This window comes from Mesocricetus auratus, unplaced genomic scaffold (genome assembly GCF_017639785.1).
Source record: "Mesocricetus auratus isolate SY011 unplaced genomic scaffold, BCM_Maur_2.0 Super-Scaffold_100676, whole genome shotgun sequence".
Taxonomy (NCBI): Eukaryota; Metazoa; Chordata; class Mammalia; order Rodentia; family Cricetidae; genus Mesocricetus; species Mesocricetus auratus.
Window position 1 is genome coordinate 148,937,625 of NW_024429266.1, and position 18,212 is coordinate 148,955,836.

The window sequence follows — 18,212 nt, forward strand, 5'->3', positions numbered from 1 at the left end:
TAAAAAACTGCCTTACAGCTGAATCTTAAAGGGGCATTTTCTCAATTGAAGTTCCCTCCCTTCAGATAACTCTAGTTTGTGTCAAGTTGATGTGAGACTAGCCAGCACATTGAGGAAACATCTATCGGCTGATTTACTTGCATGGTCTGCTGTGGCTGTGGTGAACTGTGCCCCTCCCGCTGTCATAGCTCATGCCTCTGCTAGATTCTTAGCTGGCAATCAGGCACGGAGTGGATTTTTCCTGACACCCCCACCCCATTCTAGGCATTTTGTTTGTGCTTCACATCGCGATGTGCTATTAATAGCATCCTTGAAGCCCCTAGTGAATCTGCTGAGATCCTTAATTCTTGCCCTGCTCCTACTCCTAACATGAGGGGGGCTTCCTTTAACTAGGCACACCACTTCCATGGGTTTTGAGCTAGTTTGTGTATTGGAATTGTCTGAGGAAGAGTTTCCTTTTCTTTTTCCAATGCTTTAAAATCATGTTTTATATGATTGCATCTTTTCCCCCGTCCCTCCTCCCTCTAACCCTTCTGTCTTCCCTCACTTTACTCTGAGGAGAATGTTCAGAGTGGACTGCTGGTCATACAAGGAAAATCCCTCAATCAAGGACATATGACACAGGGCAGGAAGTTCTTAAGCATTTTATTCTCAGGATTCTTTTAACTGTTAAAAATTCAAAGTACTCATCTTGAAGACTTCACATTTATGAGGAGTATTTCCTTTGATATTTATTATGCCAAGAGCTGAAAAATTTAAATGTACTTGTTAATGTACAAATTAATTGCACATATATATAAATAATTCAGTTTGGAAACATAAAATATTCAAAAAAAGTTGCTATAAAGATCCGCATTGCTTCAGGATTTTGCAAATCTCGGAAATGTCTGGCTGGGAGACAATTCCTCTCTCCCAGCTGCTGTAGCAGCCAACACACCCCAGTCAGTTATTTTCAATACAGTATATGAAGAAAATTTGGCTTTGTATAAATTTGCAGCTGACAAAAGGAAATATTTTAGTGGTCTGCTTAGTTAACTTCATATATTTCTCAATGATAGACTGAAACTTAGTGAACAACAGCTCCTCAAATGCTAACTGCAAGATGGAATCTTAAAACTCAGGATGCATTCTTGGCATTTGTTACAATAAAGCCCATTCATCCTTTTGTAATACTTAACTCAGGCATGATTCCAAAACAGCAAGTATTTGACGCTTGCATAATGGTCTACTTATAGGCAGTCTAAACATTGACATATTTCATTATTATCATCACATGCCATGGGAAGTCTGGAACATTCCACTGCCGAATCTGTGAGAGAATGAAAGTGATAAAAGCAAATGATTTGAAACAAAATTAAATGTGAATCTGTGGATCTTCCCATACAACAAAAGAGCCCTTTCTTGGTAAAAGAGGGTCTGGTGCAGCTGCAGGCTGCGCACTGAGCTAAGCAATCCTGCAGAGACTCTGCATTTCCCTGTAGTTTGGCTTCCAATCCTTAAGCGGATGTTTTAAACTTGAATCTACATTTACCTACAGGAACAAGGTTGGCATTTGAGACAGACAAAGATGCCATGATGAATGGTCACCCAGGTTGTCTGGTTTTCAATGTCCTCAGTCTCCTTTGGCAAGTACCACCCACCCAACGCCCACCACCCACCATGGGACAAACCCAGAACCCTTGAGGGAAACGTTGGAAAGCAATATTGTCTTTCCTTGTAACCTAGCAGATCCACGCTTATATCATTGCATACTTCTGAAGACGGTGCCATTAAAGTTGGGAAAATGACAGTTTCTCACATTGTAGAGTGTATTTTGAATTTCTTCTTTTTCCTCTGCGTTTATCTATTTAGGTGTTGTTGGTGTCCCTAAATATATTTGATGTGGACAATCGTTTGTGACCTCATGGGAAGTAGCAAAATTGAAAGAACTAGAAGTGGGATTGAGAAGGGAAAATGAGAGGAAACAACCCTCAGTCTCCTGGCCACAGAATTACAAACCGAGGATTCTTGAAACTTCTAGCAAATGACAGTATTTTTCCCAAAGTCTTACCAAGCTTATCTTGTCAGAGGGGTGGAGAGGAAGAGCGAGAGTCACCACCAGTCCCCAAGCTTCAGGAACCTTACAGATGGCCACACTGCCTTGGCTCATTTTGTCTTTCCTGTTCTGAGATGTGAAGCTAAGTGAAGGGTCCTAGCTGCTCTACTTGTCAAAATAACACAAGTGTCAGCCTCTCGGGCAATTGTGAGGATTACTGGTGATAATCCTCGTGGGCAATTGTGAGGATTAATGGTGATAGTCCTCGTGGGCAATTGCGAGGATTACTGGTGATAATCCTCGATGGAAGTGTATGAAGGTAGTGAGGGACCACAGTAGCCACCTCACAGCAGCACCAACGCTGGAAGCCCGCTCCTTCCTCTGGAGGTTCTGGCTGCCTCTGATTCATGTCCACTTTTCCCTGTGACATATTTTTATTCTTTTCCCCACAGAAAATGGCTTAGTTGGAAGCTGACTTTATTGGACATTTATTTATCTGTTTTTGACAAGGTCTTGTGTAGACTAGACAGACCTCAAACTCACTATAGAGCTGGAGATGACCTTGAACTTCTGAGCTCTGGCCTCCATCTCCCAAGGGCTGAGGTTATACATGTGTGGCACCATACCTGCTTCCTGTAGTGTTGAGGATGGAATCAGGGATTCATGCGTGCCAGGCAGGTATTCTACCCAACTGAACTAGTGATATCTCCAACGTGATTGTTGGTTTTAATGGACAAGGTTCATCAGACAGCCCTGGGGGGTTTCAGGGAGCTCCTTCTGGACACCTCTGGTGGCATCAAAGACATTTCCCAGTTCTCAGAGAAGGCAGCCTGGAGGGGAGCAGATAGGTTTGAAATGGTCTTCTTTGGCAGTGAAAGTCCCATAGAAAGAGACCCAAGTGAAATTTCTGCTATTTTTGCCTTTCCAATGACTGTTGGGCCACTTCTTGTCGCTCTCTGTTGATGTGAACAGCTATTATCTGCTGTATGTTCCTGTCACCACAATGTTTGGATCCTCCAGAAAGCAAGTTTGGTTCATAGTCCCATTCTGTTCCTTGTGGACACCCGAGACTCTTTACTTTCAGACTGTCGAAAGAAAGAGTGACGGAGACAAGAAGCATGGTGCCACCTCTGGGCTCATCGTGGACCTGTGTGTGACTTGGCTCCCAGCTAACCCACATACAGAGAGAAAATCGGGACAGCTGTGGCTATTCCTTTAGCACTGCACAGACGACAGGGAGTGACTGGTCCTGGTCTCTCACTCCTCTTCCTCAGCTGTTTTGGTGTTCAACGCTTTTCCTCAGGACTCCACCAGGACCAGTTTAAGAGGGTTACGGGTGTTTGCTAGGTGATTTTAGGGTATTTTCTCATCCTGTGATTTTGCAGATGTCCTAGGTGCGGCTTTGGAATCCATCTAGTTTTGCCCTCAAGAGGCTGATTGGATCTCTGAGAGCAGGAAACATATTCCCAGCGCGATGACTGGGAACCGCTAAAGCTTGAGCTAACTATTGAAGTCAGAACCCACACGTTCTCTGGGAAACAAGTCACGGGGATCACTTGGAGCATTCAGTTAAACCTTTGGTTTTGCCCTAAGTCTGAAGATACTGAAGACAGTTATCGTACGCCACTGCATGCCCAGCACAGTGTTGGGACAATAGGAGCCAATAACTTCTGCTCAATGGATAAATAAATGGCTATTAAAGAATAAAATATGACATTTCCTCAAAAATGTTACCCTGCAAAGGACTCCAGTGGCATTAGAATGACATCAGTGAGAGTATCTGGGATAATTATGCTGGCACTAAAACTAGCGAGTGGCCTCAAAGAAGTTGTTGGCATTAGGTCAAGGCGTCTCATTGGGAAACCCTTCTGCTTATTTCCAGTGTCCAGTGTATTTGAAATTGTTTGAGTGAGGAAGCTGAATCACCTGGTCCTCTCTCTGAGACAGGATTCTTTTTTTTTTAATTTTTTTTTTTTGGTTTTACGAGACTGGGTTTCTCTGTATTGTTTTGGAGGCTGTCGGTCCAGCCTGGCCTCAAACTCACAGAAATCCGCCTGCCTCTGCCTCCCGAGTGCTGGGACTAAAGGCGTGTGCCACCACCACCCGGACAGGATTCTTTCTTTCCCTTCCCTAGTGTAGGAATTCTAGACCTGTACTATCTTTTCTGTATCCACGGGGACAGACTCTCTGAACCCCCAGGCTGGGTCAGTCTGGGGTACATGCTCCTCTGCACCCTTCCACTCTGACACGCCACGCACTAGACCCAAGTCTGTCTTCCCAGATACACACTAAGCTTCTCGTACTGCCTAAGTAATGTTCCTATTACCTCGTCAAGGTCTTTAACATACTGTTCCCCTAAAACAGAACTGAATTAATTTCCCAAGTTAGTCAGAATGGTGGAGATGCCTACTATCATAGAAGTAGTCCCTCTCATCATGGGAAACTGGACAGTGTTTCCCACCTACCCGCCTTCCAGACAGTTGCAGGCCAGTGAGTCTTCAGACCCAGCAGCACTCGCTGTGACTCGGGGTCTCTGTCCATCTCTTTCCTAGAATTTCCAGATTTCCTGGATGGGAGAGAAGGAAGGTGGGCAGAATAAAGGGAAGTAAAGATCTTGTCTGAAGCAATATACATGGCCAGGGTCTGGAAAGAATGCATTCAAGAAATATCCAGAAGCAAATCTTGCTGGCTTCAAGAAGAAGTGGATTTCATTGGAACAAAGATCAGGGTGTGTAGCTTCCTAGAGGTTCCGAATGGAGAGTCTATTGACCAAGATTGATGAATGGCGACACATGGTCAGACTGTGGATCTGAAGTTTCCCCCTACAGGGTCATATTTTAAGTGCTTGTCCTATAGCTGGTGGCACTCTTTTTGCAGAATTTCTGTTAACTTCCTGCCTTCTTTACCCTCCCCAAGTGATCCAAGCAGGTGCTCTGTAGTTCAAAGTCTACAGACTGTGCCCGGGAGACTATCTCCAACTCCTCCAGAGCATCGCTGGCCATCTGTGCGGCCCATTTCATTAACGGGTATCGCAGATCCTTTGTGTTTTCATGTTCTGGGGCCCTTATCCATTTGTAGAACCCAAAAGCCCCATGTGGTTTCTCAGGAAAAATAAGATCCCCTTCTCTGCATTGTATGGAAGGTGGCATGTATATCCCAGAGAGAACACAAAGGGTTACACAGTGACTGTGCCACCACAGCAAGAGGTGATGAGACAGAATAAAAATGATTAAGATAAAAATAAAAAATAGTATCTAACACTTACTAAGTTCTTAGTAAGTGCCAGGCAGCGCTCCAAGGGTGACACCTTGCTTAATCCTCATGACAGCTTTATGAAGTGGGTAAAACAGATTCCCTGTTTATTGGCGATTCTCTGCTAAGAGATCTCAATTTAGTTCATCCCCATGGCAGGGCAAAGGAACCAAGATTAAACGCACAAACTTACCGACTCTGAGGGGGAGGCTGGGAAACGGGTTTTGAGACCAGTGAGGGAGAATTAAGAAACTGAAGTTGAGAAAGACTGGGGGTACAGCTGAAGGGGTAGCTGAGGGGAAACTGAGGGTATAAAGGGTGTGGCTGAGGGAGTAGAGGGTATAGCCGAGGGTGCAGCTGAGTTGGTGGACTACTTACCTAGCACGCCAGAATTCCTAAGTTCAGTCCCAGCATCACATTAAACCAGGTGTGGTGGTGCATGCCTGTAATAACCACACTCCAGAGGTGAAGGCAAGAGGATCAGGAGTTCAAGGTCAACTTCTGTTACCTAGTGAGTTCAAGGTCAGCCTTGGATACATGAGATTCAGTCTCTAAAAAAATGTTATTTCTATGGGGTGCCCCTAAGTATGGAAGCAAGACAGGGATTCTGTCGTTTAGAAATGGATGTGTCTCTTCACACTGTCTCCAATACTGCACAGACTACAGGCAGTGAGATCCTGGTCCAGGGCACAGTAAATCACATTAGAATAAAGGCCAGGAGTTTCTGTTTGACAATGTCACCCAGAGTAACCACCTAGCCGCTGTGAATCCCTGCCTGACTCTATAACTCTTCTACCCACTGCCGTGTGGAGTGGAACCAAAGCATGAGCGAGTGGCTCAGAGGAGGAGCAGATGAGAGAGGGATGTCACCAGAGAGATGTCACCAGAGAGATGTCACCAGAGAGATGCCACTTACAAACATTCTAGGCATCCTCTTTCCCAGTCTCTCTTCTCTTGCCCTTTGCCCCTTTCCCTCTCTCTCTGTCTCTCTTTCCTCCCCCTCCCACACTCCCCCACCTTAGTAAACTCCATGTGGTTCACGAATCTCTAGGCTCATGTTCCAATTGCGATCGCCTGATGCAAACTTAAGCAAAAGAACAACATTTGGTGCACGTGACTCAGAAGGTTTTCCTGCCATTTACTCCTGCCTGTGGCAGTCTGAGATATGCCGGGACTCTGTAAACTTCAACTCGGTCACTTTTGCTACTATGTAACTCTGGATTCTTCCATCCACCACTGCCAGGTCAACAGCTGGCCCCGCCCCATTTCCTCCAAGAAGACTGGTGGGCACTGAAGAAACTCCACCCACAAAAGTGGTAACACTAGCCACTGAGCAATCCTGTCTTTCACCTCAACCACTGCAAAGGGCTCTTTGGATCAGGGGCAAGAGGACAGTGGAATTGACTTTCTCCACGTTGCTTGAGCCAGCGGTCTAAGGGGCACCAGAGTTCCATTCAGTTAGGACGGCAATGGAGCAACTAGCTACCCCAGGACGTGGCAGCACCCCACCTTTGTCACATCCCCCAAAGATGGTCAACAAGCCCATGTCAGCAAGAAATAGTCTTGCGAACTCAATGCTCTTATTCCCTAACCTGCCACGACTAACTCAGACACATTTTTAATAATAATAAGATGTGAGGTTGTTGGAACCTGGTATTATGCTGACCCCGCCCCCTGACAATGGGTGGGGCATGCATATCGGCATTCAGGCAGATACTTAGGCATCTCAAAGGGCCCCGTGTTGTGTGGTCACATCACTCGCTATGGGGCTGCATAAGGACTCAGTACACATGTGCAATTTTCCCCTTTTAAGTGAGCACCTCCACATGTTTGCCCCTTCCTCTTTCCCGCTCTCTCTCTTCTTGCTCTCTCACCCTTCCTCTCTCTCTCTCTCTCTCTCTCTCTCTCTCTCTCTCTCTCTCTCTCTCTCTCTCTCTCTGTCTTCTCCCCACCTCCCCTCTCCCCCCTTTAATAAACTCCATGTGGTTAATGAAAAAAAATTCCCAATAGAGAGATGCATCAGTCTACCCAAGGGGAAAAATGTCAAACACTTGTGCTAGATTTAAGGGCATGTACCTGTTCGAGGCTGTGAAGTGAGCTCAGGGCATTTAGTGTCTACCTCTGCCACCTGGGTGTCTAGTCAGTCTTCTTTGAGCCCTCTGTGAGCTGGTTCCATATGGCTGGACCAGCGGTGGCCCTGAACTGATTGATGGTTCTGCTTGGTGCACCTCATCGCCTCTGCTCTGATTCTCTGAGAGGTCCTGTCATCTTCCACATACAGGGTTAGCTCTCCAGCATCACCCTCTCCCAGCAGCCCCTTTATCAGCTCCAGGAGATCCGTTTCCGGGGGTCTCTGTCACAGCTCAGATGATCTGGAGGCATGTATACTTCAGTAACTTAGGCCTAGGTAACTTAGTAGCTGTTTGACAGGACACGTAGAAACTGAAAGAAAAACAATGCTTTTATAATCCCATCTGTAAATAATCACAATCACTCATGGGCTGTGAGCTCTTGTTGCATCCTGTGTGATTTCTCAGACCTAGAAATTAGACTAAGCATTGCTGCTCTTGTTTTCTGTCCGTCTTGCTTTGTGTGTGGTGTTTGCTGCCTGTGACTGGAAGGAACTGCAGATGACCTCATACCCAAGCTATAAGAAGCTACAGCTGGCAGAAAGTTCTGGGCTTCTGTGGGTGCCAAAGACCCCTGTATTTCCCCCAGAAGTGTAAGATATAGAGCTGGTGAGATGACTCAGTAGGTACAAGTGCTTGCCATGCGTGCATGGTGACCTGAGTTCGCTCTTCTGGTCCCACCGTGGAAGGAGTGAACTGATAACTGGAAGCTGCCCTTTGACCTCCACACGTGTTCTGTGGAACATATGCTCAATTTTAAAATGTAATGTAAGCTAGCACTATGCCCCTGTAAGTTTGCTTTGACACACAGTTTGGAAATCTCCAGAGCTGTTAATTTCCATGTGTCTAGAGTTCTCTAAAGTACTGGATCTAATGCAGTGACACGGACAGACACATTCTGTGCCTCTTAGGTCTTATAGGTAAGCAGATGAGACCAGCATTAACAAGATGATCTTTCTATTAAACACAGCTGTGTTCCTGTTCTTCACACTTGTGTTTAGGGAAGGAAAGGTGAGCAGTGACTTCAGAAGCCTATGCCAAACTAGCTGTCAGGTCACAGGACCCCCAGCGCTCAAACCCTGGGGAGTTGTCACTGACCTCTGATCCAGAAGGACAGATAGATAGATATCCTGGCTCTGCACTCCAGGGCGTAGCCAGCATGCCGCACGGGCAAAGGGCTCCCTCTAGTGGCAGCAGTAGTTTTTAGCTTAAGCAATTCTATAGGGACAGCTATAAATATTGGTCATTTCTGTGGATTTTTGGGGAACAATGGCTACCTTTCCTCCTTTATGAAAGTCTCTTCATTGTCGGATCTTCAAAGACTCATGTCTAGGACAGAAATGTAACGTCAATTGATTCTTTTCATACCACCTTTACATACATTCACAGGCACATGCACCTACTCCTTCCTTCCCCCATAGCCCTCAACCCTCCGGCACCACCCCGTTGTTCCGTTCCTGGTTCTCCCACTCTTCGCCGGCAGGGAGATGTGAGCAGGGCTGGGAGGTGTGAAGAGAAGGGATCACACAGAGCGCTCTCTGCCCTCCTTCCGGGGCGACGTTTTCCCCTTTGCCACATGAGGAAGGAGACTGCTGGGCCTTCCTTGGGTGTGATCAGCAGATCCACTCTGGAGCCGAGGCACCACATCTGCCTTCCACTTAGGACAGATATGCACTGATGCGTGCCAGGCTCGGTTCTGTGAGGGAGAGGAAGCCCAACTGGGCAGAGGGGGCAAGGAGAAGTGGGGGTGTGGCTGGAGACGAGGATTTACTGTAATTATTCTGTACTGTGTGCAGGCAGGGTCGTCTACACCCGACAGCACTGACGTGTGAGTCCTTGTCCCTCTCTCACGTGCCCTGTTTCTGACGTTGCTGTTCTGTTGTCTCAGCACCAGTGGGAAAAGGGTGGGGGGAGGCATTGCTAGGCGTGAGCCACCAACACCCGGCACTTTTTTCACTTTGAATAACGGGCCACAGCCAAAGGCGGGCAGTGTTAGCTGTAGCTAAGAAAACAAACAGAGAATAATAACAGAGGCCTCTCTAAAGAGTAAACTCATTTTCATTTTGGTGAAGTAAAATAATAATAGTAATAATGATATAAATGAATAATCTTGACTATTTGATATACAGATCCATACTCCTGAGGTCATCCCACAGTAGGAACCCTCTGCTCTAGGCTTTCCAGACATAGTTTGGGCCATTGGAGGGTTAGCCAGCATAAGTCCTGCTCACGCAGCCATGTGCCATGAGAGAGAATCACCTGCTTCAACCAACAGGTGTCCGTTCCTAATTCCTTTTTCTTTGTTGTTGTTATTTTATTTATCCATCTATCTATTTATTTATATATTTTATGTGTATGGGGGTTTTGATCACATGAAGGTACATGTGTGTATGCCTGGTGCCCTCAGGTCAGAGGAGGGTGTCAGATCCCCTGGAACTGGAGTTACAGATGTTTGTGAGCCACTGTGGGGATGCTGGGTCCTCTGGAAGTGCTCTTAGTCACTGAGCTAACTCTCCAGCCACCCTTTACTAATTCTTATGAAAGTGTTTGATAGATTGTCAATATCCTTGCTCAATTTTTTGTTTTCCTTTTTCTTTATTTGAACATAAATTTCTCGCCAATTTTGTTTTCATAAATACACCTCATGGTTTTGATTCAGGCTCTAACAGCCCAGCCTCCGCAAAGAGTCCTCATTGAGTTAGTACTTGAGAGTTAAGTGTCATGCTCTGCGCATGTCTCAGAACTAACCAATCATCTGACCAGGCAGGTTAGCCACATAGAAAACAAAGACCTGAGGCCTTGGCCTAGCTCTGGCCTGGGGTCCTGAGATGTCACACACCTTAAATGTCTCCTTTGGACCTCGTCATGCACTGGAAGATTCCAGTTCACTCTCCCCACAGTCCGTTGAGTACAGCACGTGCTCACAAGTGCCCCAGCACGCCATCTTCTACTTATTTGCTGAGGACAGCAGCACTTCCTCTCAGATATCTGGTCCATCTTAGGAGGTGATCCTGCTTCCCAGTCATCAGGAGCATGGAGAAATGAAGTGGAGTTGACTGTCCCTGCCACACATCTCAGAGCCTCAAGCCTCAGTCTTTGTCTCTGGCTTTTTCATTGACTTCACAAACTCCTTGACTTCTTCTTCCAAGACCTTGTTCCTCCTCTCAACGTCCTCCCGGGAGCGCTCCACATTCCGAAGGCTGATTTCCAGGGCTGCAGACTTCTTCTTCTCCATCTCCAGCTCTTCGTTGAGTCTCACCACCTTAGCCCAGACATCGTAGTTTTCCTTCTCCAGGCTGCAAGGCAAATCAGAGGAACACCAGAGTATTAATTCTGAACCCTTCCTTCGCAACCCTTTACCCACGTTCACAAGCTCTTGTTCATTTGCCTTTCTGAGACATTCAATGCCAATTGGTGAAGTGCCAATCTAGCCATTGCCTTTGTTCCAGGAGAAGACCTGAATTCCCAAGGCACTTCAGGGCCTCACTTAACCCGCTGGTGACATCTCTAGTGCTGTTGTGTTTCAAGTCCCTTTATGTATTGTGTCCTATCTTTAACCAGACAAACTACTTGAAGGAAGGCACCACCTGTAACAGAGCTGTGTTTCCGTCTTGCAGCACCTGTGTTTGGCTAGTTCAGCTAAGGATACAAATGCTCTGTATTCTAGATCTGCAACATCTCTGTGCACATGGTAGCTCTTAACCTTGCTTCAGTGGACAGTCTGGGCCAGAACCTTTCCTAGCTAAGAACCCCCTGGGATCAAGATTGGGAAAAGCAAAGAGAAACATACTTTGGGGGCCAGGGGCTCTGGGGTCCCACTGTAATTCTAAATCCTTCTCTAGGTGATGAACTATAGGCTTCCTAGATTCCCATGACATTTGCTGCTCCTGGTTAAAATTCTACTGTAACACAGGTGCCCTGCCAAACTATGTGGAACTAAACCTTAGGAATGAATGAACATAGTCCGTTATCTAAGCATAAGGAGGAAATTCTGGTCTATGGGTGAAACATAGATTATGTGGTTGGAATTTGCTTCAGAATTTTATCCTTTGGGTGCTGCCTCTCTCCTCCCCAAGATCATTCTGTGAGTGCTTCATCCCTCATCCCAAGGTCATTCTGTGAGTGGTCCCTCCTCACAAGCTTGTTCTGTGACTGCTATTCCTCATCTGAGTAGCTTGCCTGTGCTCATCTGCAGGCATAAGTTGCCATCTAAGCCCATGTCTTGGGTTCTGTGTTTAAGAGCTGTGGCTGTCTCTATGTGGAACACTCCCCTCAGAGCCTTGCCTGCTCCTTTGTCTTTCTCTTCCTACAGTATTTTTTCTCATTCCTTTAGACCCTTGCATTCCAAATTCGGTGTTCTTTTCCAGCTTCCCATTCCTTCTGGCTTAGAGAGAACATGAGTGAGATCCTTCTGGCTTAGAGAGAACATGAGTGAGATCCTTCTGGCTTAGAGAGAACATGAGTGAGATGCTGCGCTGGACCTTGACACTGATTGCAGTAGAGAGTAGAATCGACAGGACTTGAGAGCCAGACTGACCTGGGTTCAAGGTTCAAACCCAGCTCCACAACAATCAACTGTATGGCCTTCAAGAATTCTTTGATACTTCTGGGGCTCCCAATTCTTCTGATAAATGGGGTGCTCCTATGTGGATTCAATTAGAAGGCTCTGTCAAGTTGCTAATTCTCCTGCCTCCATCATGGATGGGCTAACAGGTGTCTCAGAGACTGCTGTATCCAGGAGGACTAGACATCTCTATGGTCATTGGTCCTTTTCCTGCTCTTTAATTCAGGCTAGGGAACAATGAGAGTCTTTCTGGAAATGATTTGCTCCCTGATAAGATATCAGAGAAGTCTTATAAATCTAGTGGTTGATTTCAGGTTATCAGACAAAGGACATGGTTTGCTTGAGGGCCAATCCTCTGTATGGAACAATGGATGGAGACTCACAATAGTCTTTCTTTCTGGTATCTAAATCTTAATAGAAGTATCCATGAATATGAAAGCCCATTATTCTCATTATGACAGATGTTCTTGTGGGTCAAGCTGGACTAAAGTTACCTCTCTGAGAAAGAATTTGCCAAGGGAGAAGAACGGGGAAGGAACCATAACAATGACCAGCATGGCTTGACAACCTTAAGGATGTAGTGGTGGCATACATTCATTGGTGGTAACCTGCAGCTAAGGAGCCTTAAGGCCCATTCAACAAGAGGGAAATCATGCCAGACAGAGAAACCCAGCTAACTTCAGGACTAGCGAAGTTGTGGATCTTGGAGCAGAACCTACAACCACCACTTTACTAACCCAGCATAATCCCTAACAACCATCTAATCTGTCCTTACACTCACAGATAAGTGTTCACCACTCATCAAGGGAATTTCTGTCTTTGTAACAGACAAAGACCATTACATAAAACCACAACCAATCAAAACGCAGAGTTATGGAGTCTACTCCCAGTGGATACATCTACAAAACATTGCCACACATAAGGGTCATTGAACACTGGAAAAGGAGGGGTGGACAGATTATAAGAGCTAGAGTAAATGGGAATTTTCTAATTGTGTCTCCAATCACTCAGAAGCTAAACCCATAAAGCCTCAGCAACATCACTACCCAAACACAGGCAAGCCAAAGTAAACGGGGAAGAGCCCATACAGCCTCAAACCTACACAAAGAACAACAGGCAACTAAGGAGTGCTGAGAGTGGAGAAACAGTTTTCCCAATTGTCATCAGATACCAGATGGTCAGCCCTGAAAACATACTTTTTAATACGAGGTATTCTGAAAGCTCCCCTCAACTCAGCTAAGCATATTCACCCTTAAGGCATCTTGGGCATCATTTTTAAGTTTCCATGGATCTCTTCAGCAGGGTAGGATTTTCCTATCTAATTCTTCTCCGTTTATCCATTCCTTTATTAGGTTTGGTTGCTACAGTTTGCTCTGTCCCCTGAAACACTTTATGCTGTGACAATTTAGAAGGTGGAGAAAATATATACTTCCTTCTAAACCTAGAAGCCAGGCGCACCCAGTGACCCTCTCACAGGACTTACTTTTTAATCTGTTCCTCATACGTGTGCTTCTGGGTTTCTATCTCCTTTTGTAGATGCTGGACCATCCTCTGCAAAGAGTCAAGGTCGTCCTCTCCAGAGCTCTTGCTCCCAGATTCCATTTCAGAGTCCCTGCTGCCAAGAACATCTCTCTTGGAGTCACAGGCAGGAGGAGAGAGCACACCTGCTGGACTCCCTGGGGGCCCTAGTGGGGCAGGAACATTATCGTAGGTAGAAGTCCGCTGGTCATTGGAGAGGTGGCGCAAGTCTTGAGACATAGTTCTCCTGTGACCTTCCCCCGTCTTAGCCTCTGAAGATGGAGACCAGAACTCATTTTTAAAGATTTCCAGTTTGCTGCTAGTGGTGCCTTGGAACGCCGACGTCAGGAAACACTTCCGGTTGGGTAGCGTTTGAGTCCTTTTACGAGATTGCACCTTCCAGTCTCCTGGGTTTTCCCTGGGGGCTTTCCCACTCTCCTCCTGACGCTGGTCACCTGGCTGTGGTCCCGTGGGGCTGGTGGCATCAGGACTACTTGCCTGCAAAAAATAATCATGGATGTTATATAAGGCTTTTTTTTTTTCCTTTCTGTGTGCCATGCCCCTAAGATAAGGGTTAGAGACCTGGAAGGAAGATTTTCCCAGTCACATTCCTGTGACACCCTTAGTGGATCACTTCAATGATATGACACTTCAGGGGTTCTTTCAAACTCTGGAGAGGAAGTGTGAACTAAAATCATTTGTTCCATTGGTGTGAAAATCCTAAGCTAGGATCCTTTCATGAACTTAGGAGGTTTTGTCAGCTGTGACTCAAAGCCCAAGACCCATAAGTGAAGCTCAGTAAACTCCACTGAGTGTATTTCCACCCCCTCCATAATGAAGAACAAAGTCAAGCAGACACGGAGCTGTCCACTACGTGAAAAGTCAAACAGCAAGCTGGCAACGGCTTTGTGATGCACGCCACAGACGGTGATGGGCTCCTGCTGGCCATACCCCTGAGCTTATGTAGACTGCAAAGGAAAATATCAGTGACCAAGAAGAAGTGGGCAAGAACTTCAGGAATAGTTAGTTAGTGCTGGAGAGGTGGCTCAGCGGTTAGTACTCCTGCAGAGGACCCAGCTTCAGTTTCTGGTACCCACAAGAAGCTCACAACCACCTGTAACTCCAGTTCCCAGTCTCTGATGCCTCCTTCTGGCCTCTGCGGGCTCCTGTATGCATGCGGCTGGTGCACATACACTCAAGCAGGCTTGCATACATGCATATAGAATAAATAAATATTTAAAGAACAACAACAACAAAAAAAACCCAAGTAGTTCACAAAGGAAAAAAAATGAACTGACCCTGACACTTCAATAAAAAGATGCTTAGCCTCTTTTCATAATAATAGGAGAAACTCAGGTCGAAATTACTAAATTAGCAGTTTTTTTCTGAGATAGGAACAGCTCTAACTCTGACAGCACACTCGATGAGAGATTTTTACATGTATTGCTGTGAAAGTGTAAAATGTCACAGATGCTAATTACATTTATGAAAATTACATATTTAAATATATTTATCTTCTTGCCCACTACTCCCATTTCTGAGAATTTATCCTAGAATTGTATCTGTCTGAATACAACTCGAAGTGTGGGCAGGGTGATTTACGGCAGCCCTGTTTGTGGTGCAAACCTGTTCATTCCAGGGCTGGGGAGGGGATCACAGTGTAGTCAATTAATGGAACATAACTGCCAAATATAAGGTCATGTTGGTAGCTATATGTACCGATATGTGCTATAGTCTCTACGATATTGGTAAGTTTTTAAATGTGAGATACAGAATAGGAAAATATAATTTTGTGCAAAAGGGAGAGATAAGAAAACAGTTTCGGGGCTGGAGAGATGACTTACAGGTTAAGAGCACTGACTGCTCTTCCAAAGGTCCTGAGTTCAATTCCCAGCAACCACATGGTGGCTCACAACCATCTATAATGAGATCTGGTGCCCTCTTCTGGCCTGCAGACATACATTGAAGGCAGAATACTGTATGCATAATAAATAAATAAATCTTAAAGAAAAAAAAAGAAAACAGTTTCTACTTACATCTTCTTATATTTGCGTAAAGGAACAACCAAAGATTGATTAAAAACCTAACACAGCAGGAAAGGGAGGTGTGTGAGAAGGGAAGTGTGGTGGTCAATACTGTCAACTTGCCAGACTCTAGAACCACTACAGAGACGATCCTCTGGGCACGCCTGTGGGAAGCAGAGTAAATTAACAGGGGCAGAACCATCACAGGGCCTTGCATACTGGACTGAAGGAAAAGGAGACCGGGAGCTTGGCACCAGAGTTCATCTCTTTGCTGCTGACTGTGGATACACTGTGACCAGCTACCCCAAGCCCTTGTTGCCATGGCTTCTCTGCCTTTGTGGACTGTAATATCCAACCACAGTAACCTAACTGAACCTTTACTTCCCTAAGGAGTTCTTACCAGGTTTTTCTCACAGGAATCATGTAAGAACCAACACAGGCAAGGGAGCAGGACTTCTCAGCTGCTAACTTATTATGATTTGGTGGTTTTGAACCATGTGGCTGTGTGTAAAATCAAATTGAAAAGAAAGAGAGAGAGAAAAAAGAGTCCCATCTAAGATGGAAAAGTCTGGGGTTGAGGTAGCCTCTAGCCAATCCCCAGCTTTGGGAGGAGCACGTGGTCTTGCAGTGGGACTTTGACCTCAGACTTGACGCCCTGCTCTAGAGCACGCTAGTGTTGCTTCCTTGATCAACCTCTCTGGCCTCTGATCCTCAGCCACAGTGAACGTGCAGGGTTCCAGAGCTGACACAATTACTTTCTCAGCACAGCGGGTGGGTTGTCCTGTCATTACAGGCCACTGTAATAGAGCTGAGCTGTGGCTGTCAAGGACTGTGGGGGATTTACTAACAGAGCCTGCATGGCTTTAAATTATAATTAGTTTTAGAATGTTAGTGAGATGATGCAGCCTCCCCCCAAAAACAACCAAAACAAAAAACAAACAAACAACCCAAAACCCTCCAACCACAACAATTTATTGCTTTTTTCTCTCTCATCTTTAACAGTATCATAAGTGGCTTTCTTGGTCAACTAGAAAATTAAATTTTTTTCTTGACCACACATTTTTAAAAAAAGCTGAGCTGCTATAAAAAGTCTCCATATCCTTTTTTAAACATCTGTTCCTATAAATACATGAAAATATTTGACCTTTGTCAGTCGTCACCCTCTAAGAGTCTATATTTTGGAGCCTACAGAGTTTGGCAACACTGAGAACATGAGCTCTGAGCCTTCTGTGCAGGCCAGGGGCTGACACTGCCGAGGCAGCTTATCAGGGAATGAGGATGACTACACGAACACATCCCCTGCTCTGAGGAAGGAATCACGTTCAGAATCATCAGGACACCCGCCCCCTCTGGTCTTGCCCTCAGAATGTCCAGCAGTTCTTACACACGCAATACTGCATTTGTTTTCTCCTGTTGAACTTCCCTGGGGTTTTGTCTTGGAGAAGATATCAGGAAAGCTCCCAAGACCCAGCCTGTGGGCAGTTTTCACACATGTCACTAGCCCCAGGTTCTCCCAATGTATTGTGATGGGTCTGTGCCAACTCCACCCATGGCCCCAGTGCCATCCATCACTGCCCCAGAACGACCAGGCTAGCGGAAGAGTCTGACAGGGCAGCAGGCGCCTTACCGAGTTATTGAAGCTGTCTGTTCTGGAGAGTGGCGGATCTTCCGTGGCATCCCATCCCACAGAGCTCCGGGGCACTGGAGCCTTCTTGGCATCATTTTTCTGGACAGGGGGTGACAGCGGCACATCCTTAGACTTGGGGAAGAGGACTTCGTGGTCCCTGATCATCATGGTCATCACTCTTTGGATCTGAGGAGTCCCTGAAGGAAACAAGAGACTTGTAGTGGAAGCACTCAAGCTTGCTACCCTCCATGAGGATGCTCCCACGCTAGCCTGAAAACCACATTTGCACTTCATGAGACTCTTCTTAATTATTTGGACTAGAATAGTTTTGGTGAGAAGATGTACTAAAATAAAGATATATGAGGGGAAGGGTCAATAAGGAGCTGTTGAGGACGTTTTCCATCTATATTGCCTGAATCGGGTTTTATCAGGCAGTAGGTAATACAAACAGTCAAGAGAACGGCATCTTTCTCTCCTGCTGTGGTCTTCAGTGAGATGTCTGTCCCCTCATTGCACCCCAAACAAATATGTGTCGGGGACATTTCCTTGCCACAACGAGTCCTCCTAGCCAGGACTTTTGATCAAGCCAAGACACAACCTTGGAACGCTTTTCAGTCTAGCTTTACAGCAGTCTTTTTGTAAACAGGCTTATAAAACAAAACCCTGCTTGCCCTTCTTGGCTAAGGGTATTTTAAAGTCATACAAAAGACTGGGAAACACCAGTTAATTGGTTTGAGGTTACACTGCTGTGCTCTGTGACCATTGGGCAGGGGATATAATGCCTACACTACTGGTGAGGCTGTTAATACCAGTGAGAAGAGATGGCAAGTGGCAAGCTTGGTAAGCTGCAAAGCAAGACACAGACACTAGGGGCAGTGTCCTCGCTGTCACGCCCTGGGCACCTCTCCACTGCAGGAGCAGCCTATGTACCTCTCATGATCACAGCTGGGTCTTCCACCTTGGACCTGATGAGGTTCACTCCAATCACGGTGGCCAGGTTGTCCACGCTCATCTTGTTGACGGCGCAGTTCAGCTGGATTTCATGCAGAAATCTGTGGGCAGC

General features: G+C 46.0%; 1 protein-coding gene and 1 long non-coding RNA gene across 5 annotated transcripts in view; both read right to left on the reverse strand.

Moving 5' to 3' along the window:
• Nucleotides 1-628: 628 nt before the first annotated feature.
• LOC106021201 lies at nt 629-7,206 on the reverse strand. Of its 2 annotated transcripts, XR_005873889.1 has the most exons (4): nt 5,301-7,200; nt 4,501-4,601; nt 2,662-2,865; nt 629-1,309 (listed from the first exon to the last, which is right to left on the reverse strand). It is a non-coding gene; the product is annotated as an uncharacterized LOC106021201 (long non-coding RNA). The 2 variants fall into 2 exon arrangements; XR_002382947.2 differs by having other exon boundaries at nt 629-2,865; nt 5,301-7,206.
• A 2,785-nt stretch (nt 7,207-9,991) lies between these two features.
• The window catches only part of Arhgap25 (Rho GTPase activating protein 25), a 76,637-nt gene continuing 68,416 nt past the window's right edge, over nt 9,992-18,212 (reverse strand). For all 3 annotated transcript variants that reach the window (XM_005071122.4, XM_013114118.3, XM_021227769.2), the window contains 4 exons: nt 18,080-18,201; nt 17,150-17,346; nt 13,464-13,996; nt 9,992-10,712 (listed from right to left, as the gene is read on the reverse strand). In XM_005071122.4, the coding sequence (XP_005071179.1) occupies nt 10,499-10,712; nt 13,464-13,996; nt 17,150-17,346; nt 18,080-18,201 (1,066 nt within the window). In that variant the 3' untranslated portion in view covers nt 9,992-10,498. The remainder of the gene's footprint in view (nt 10,713-13,463; nt 13,997-17,149; nt 17,347-18,079; nt 18,202-18,212) is intronic.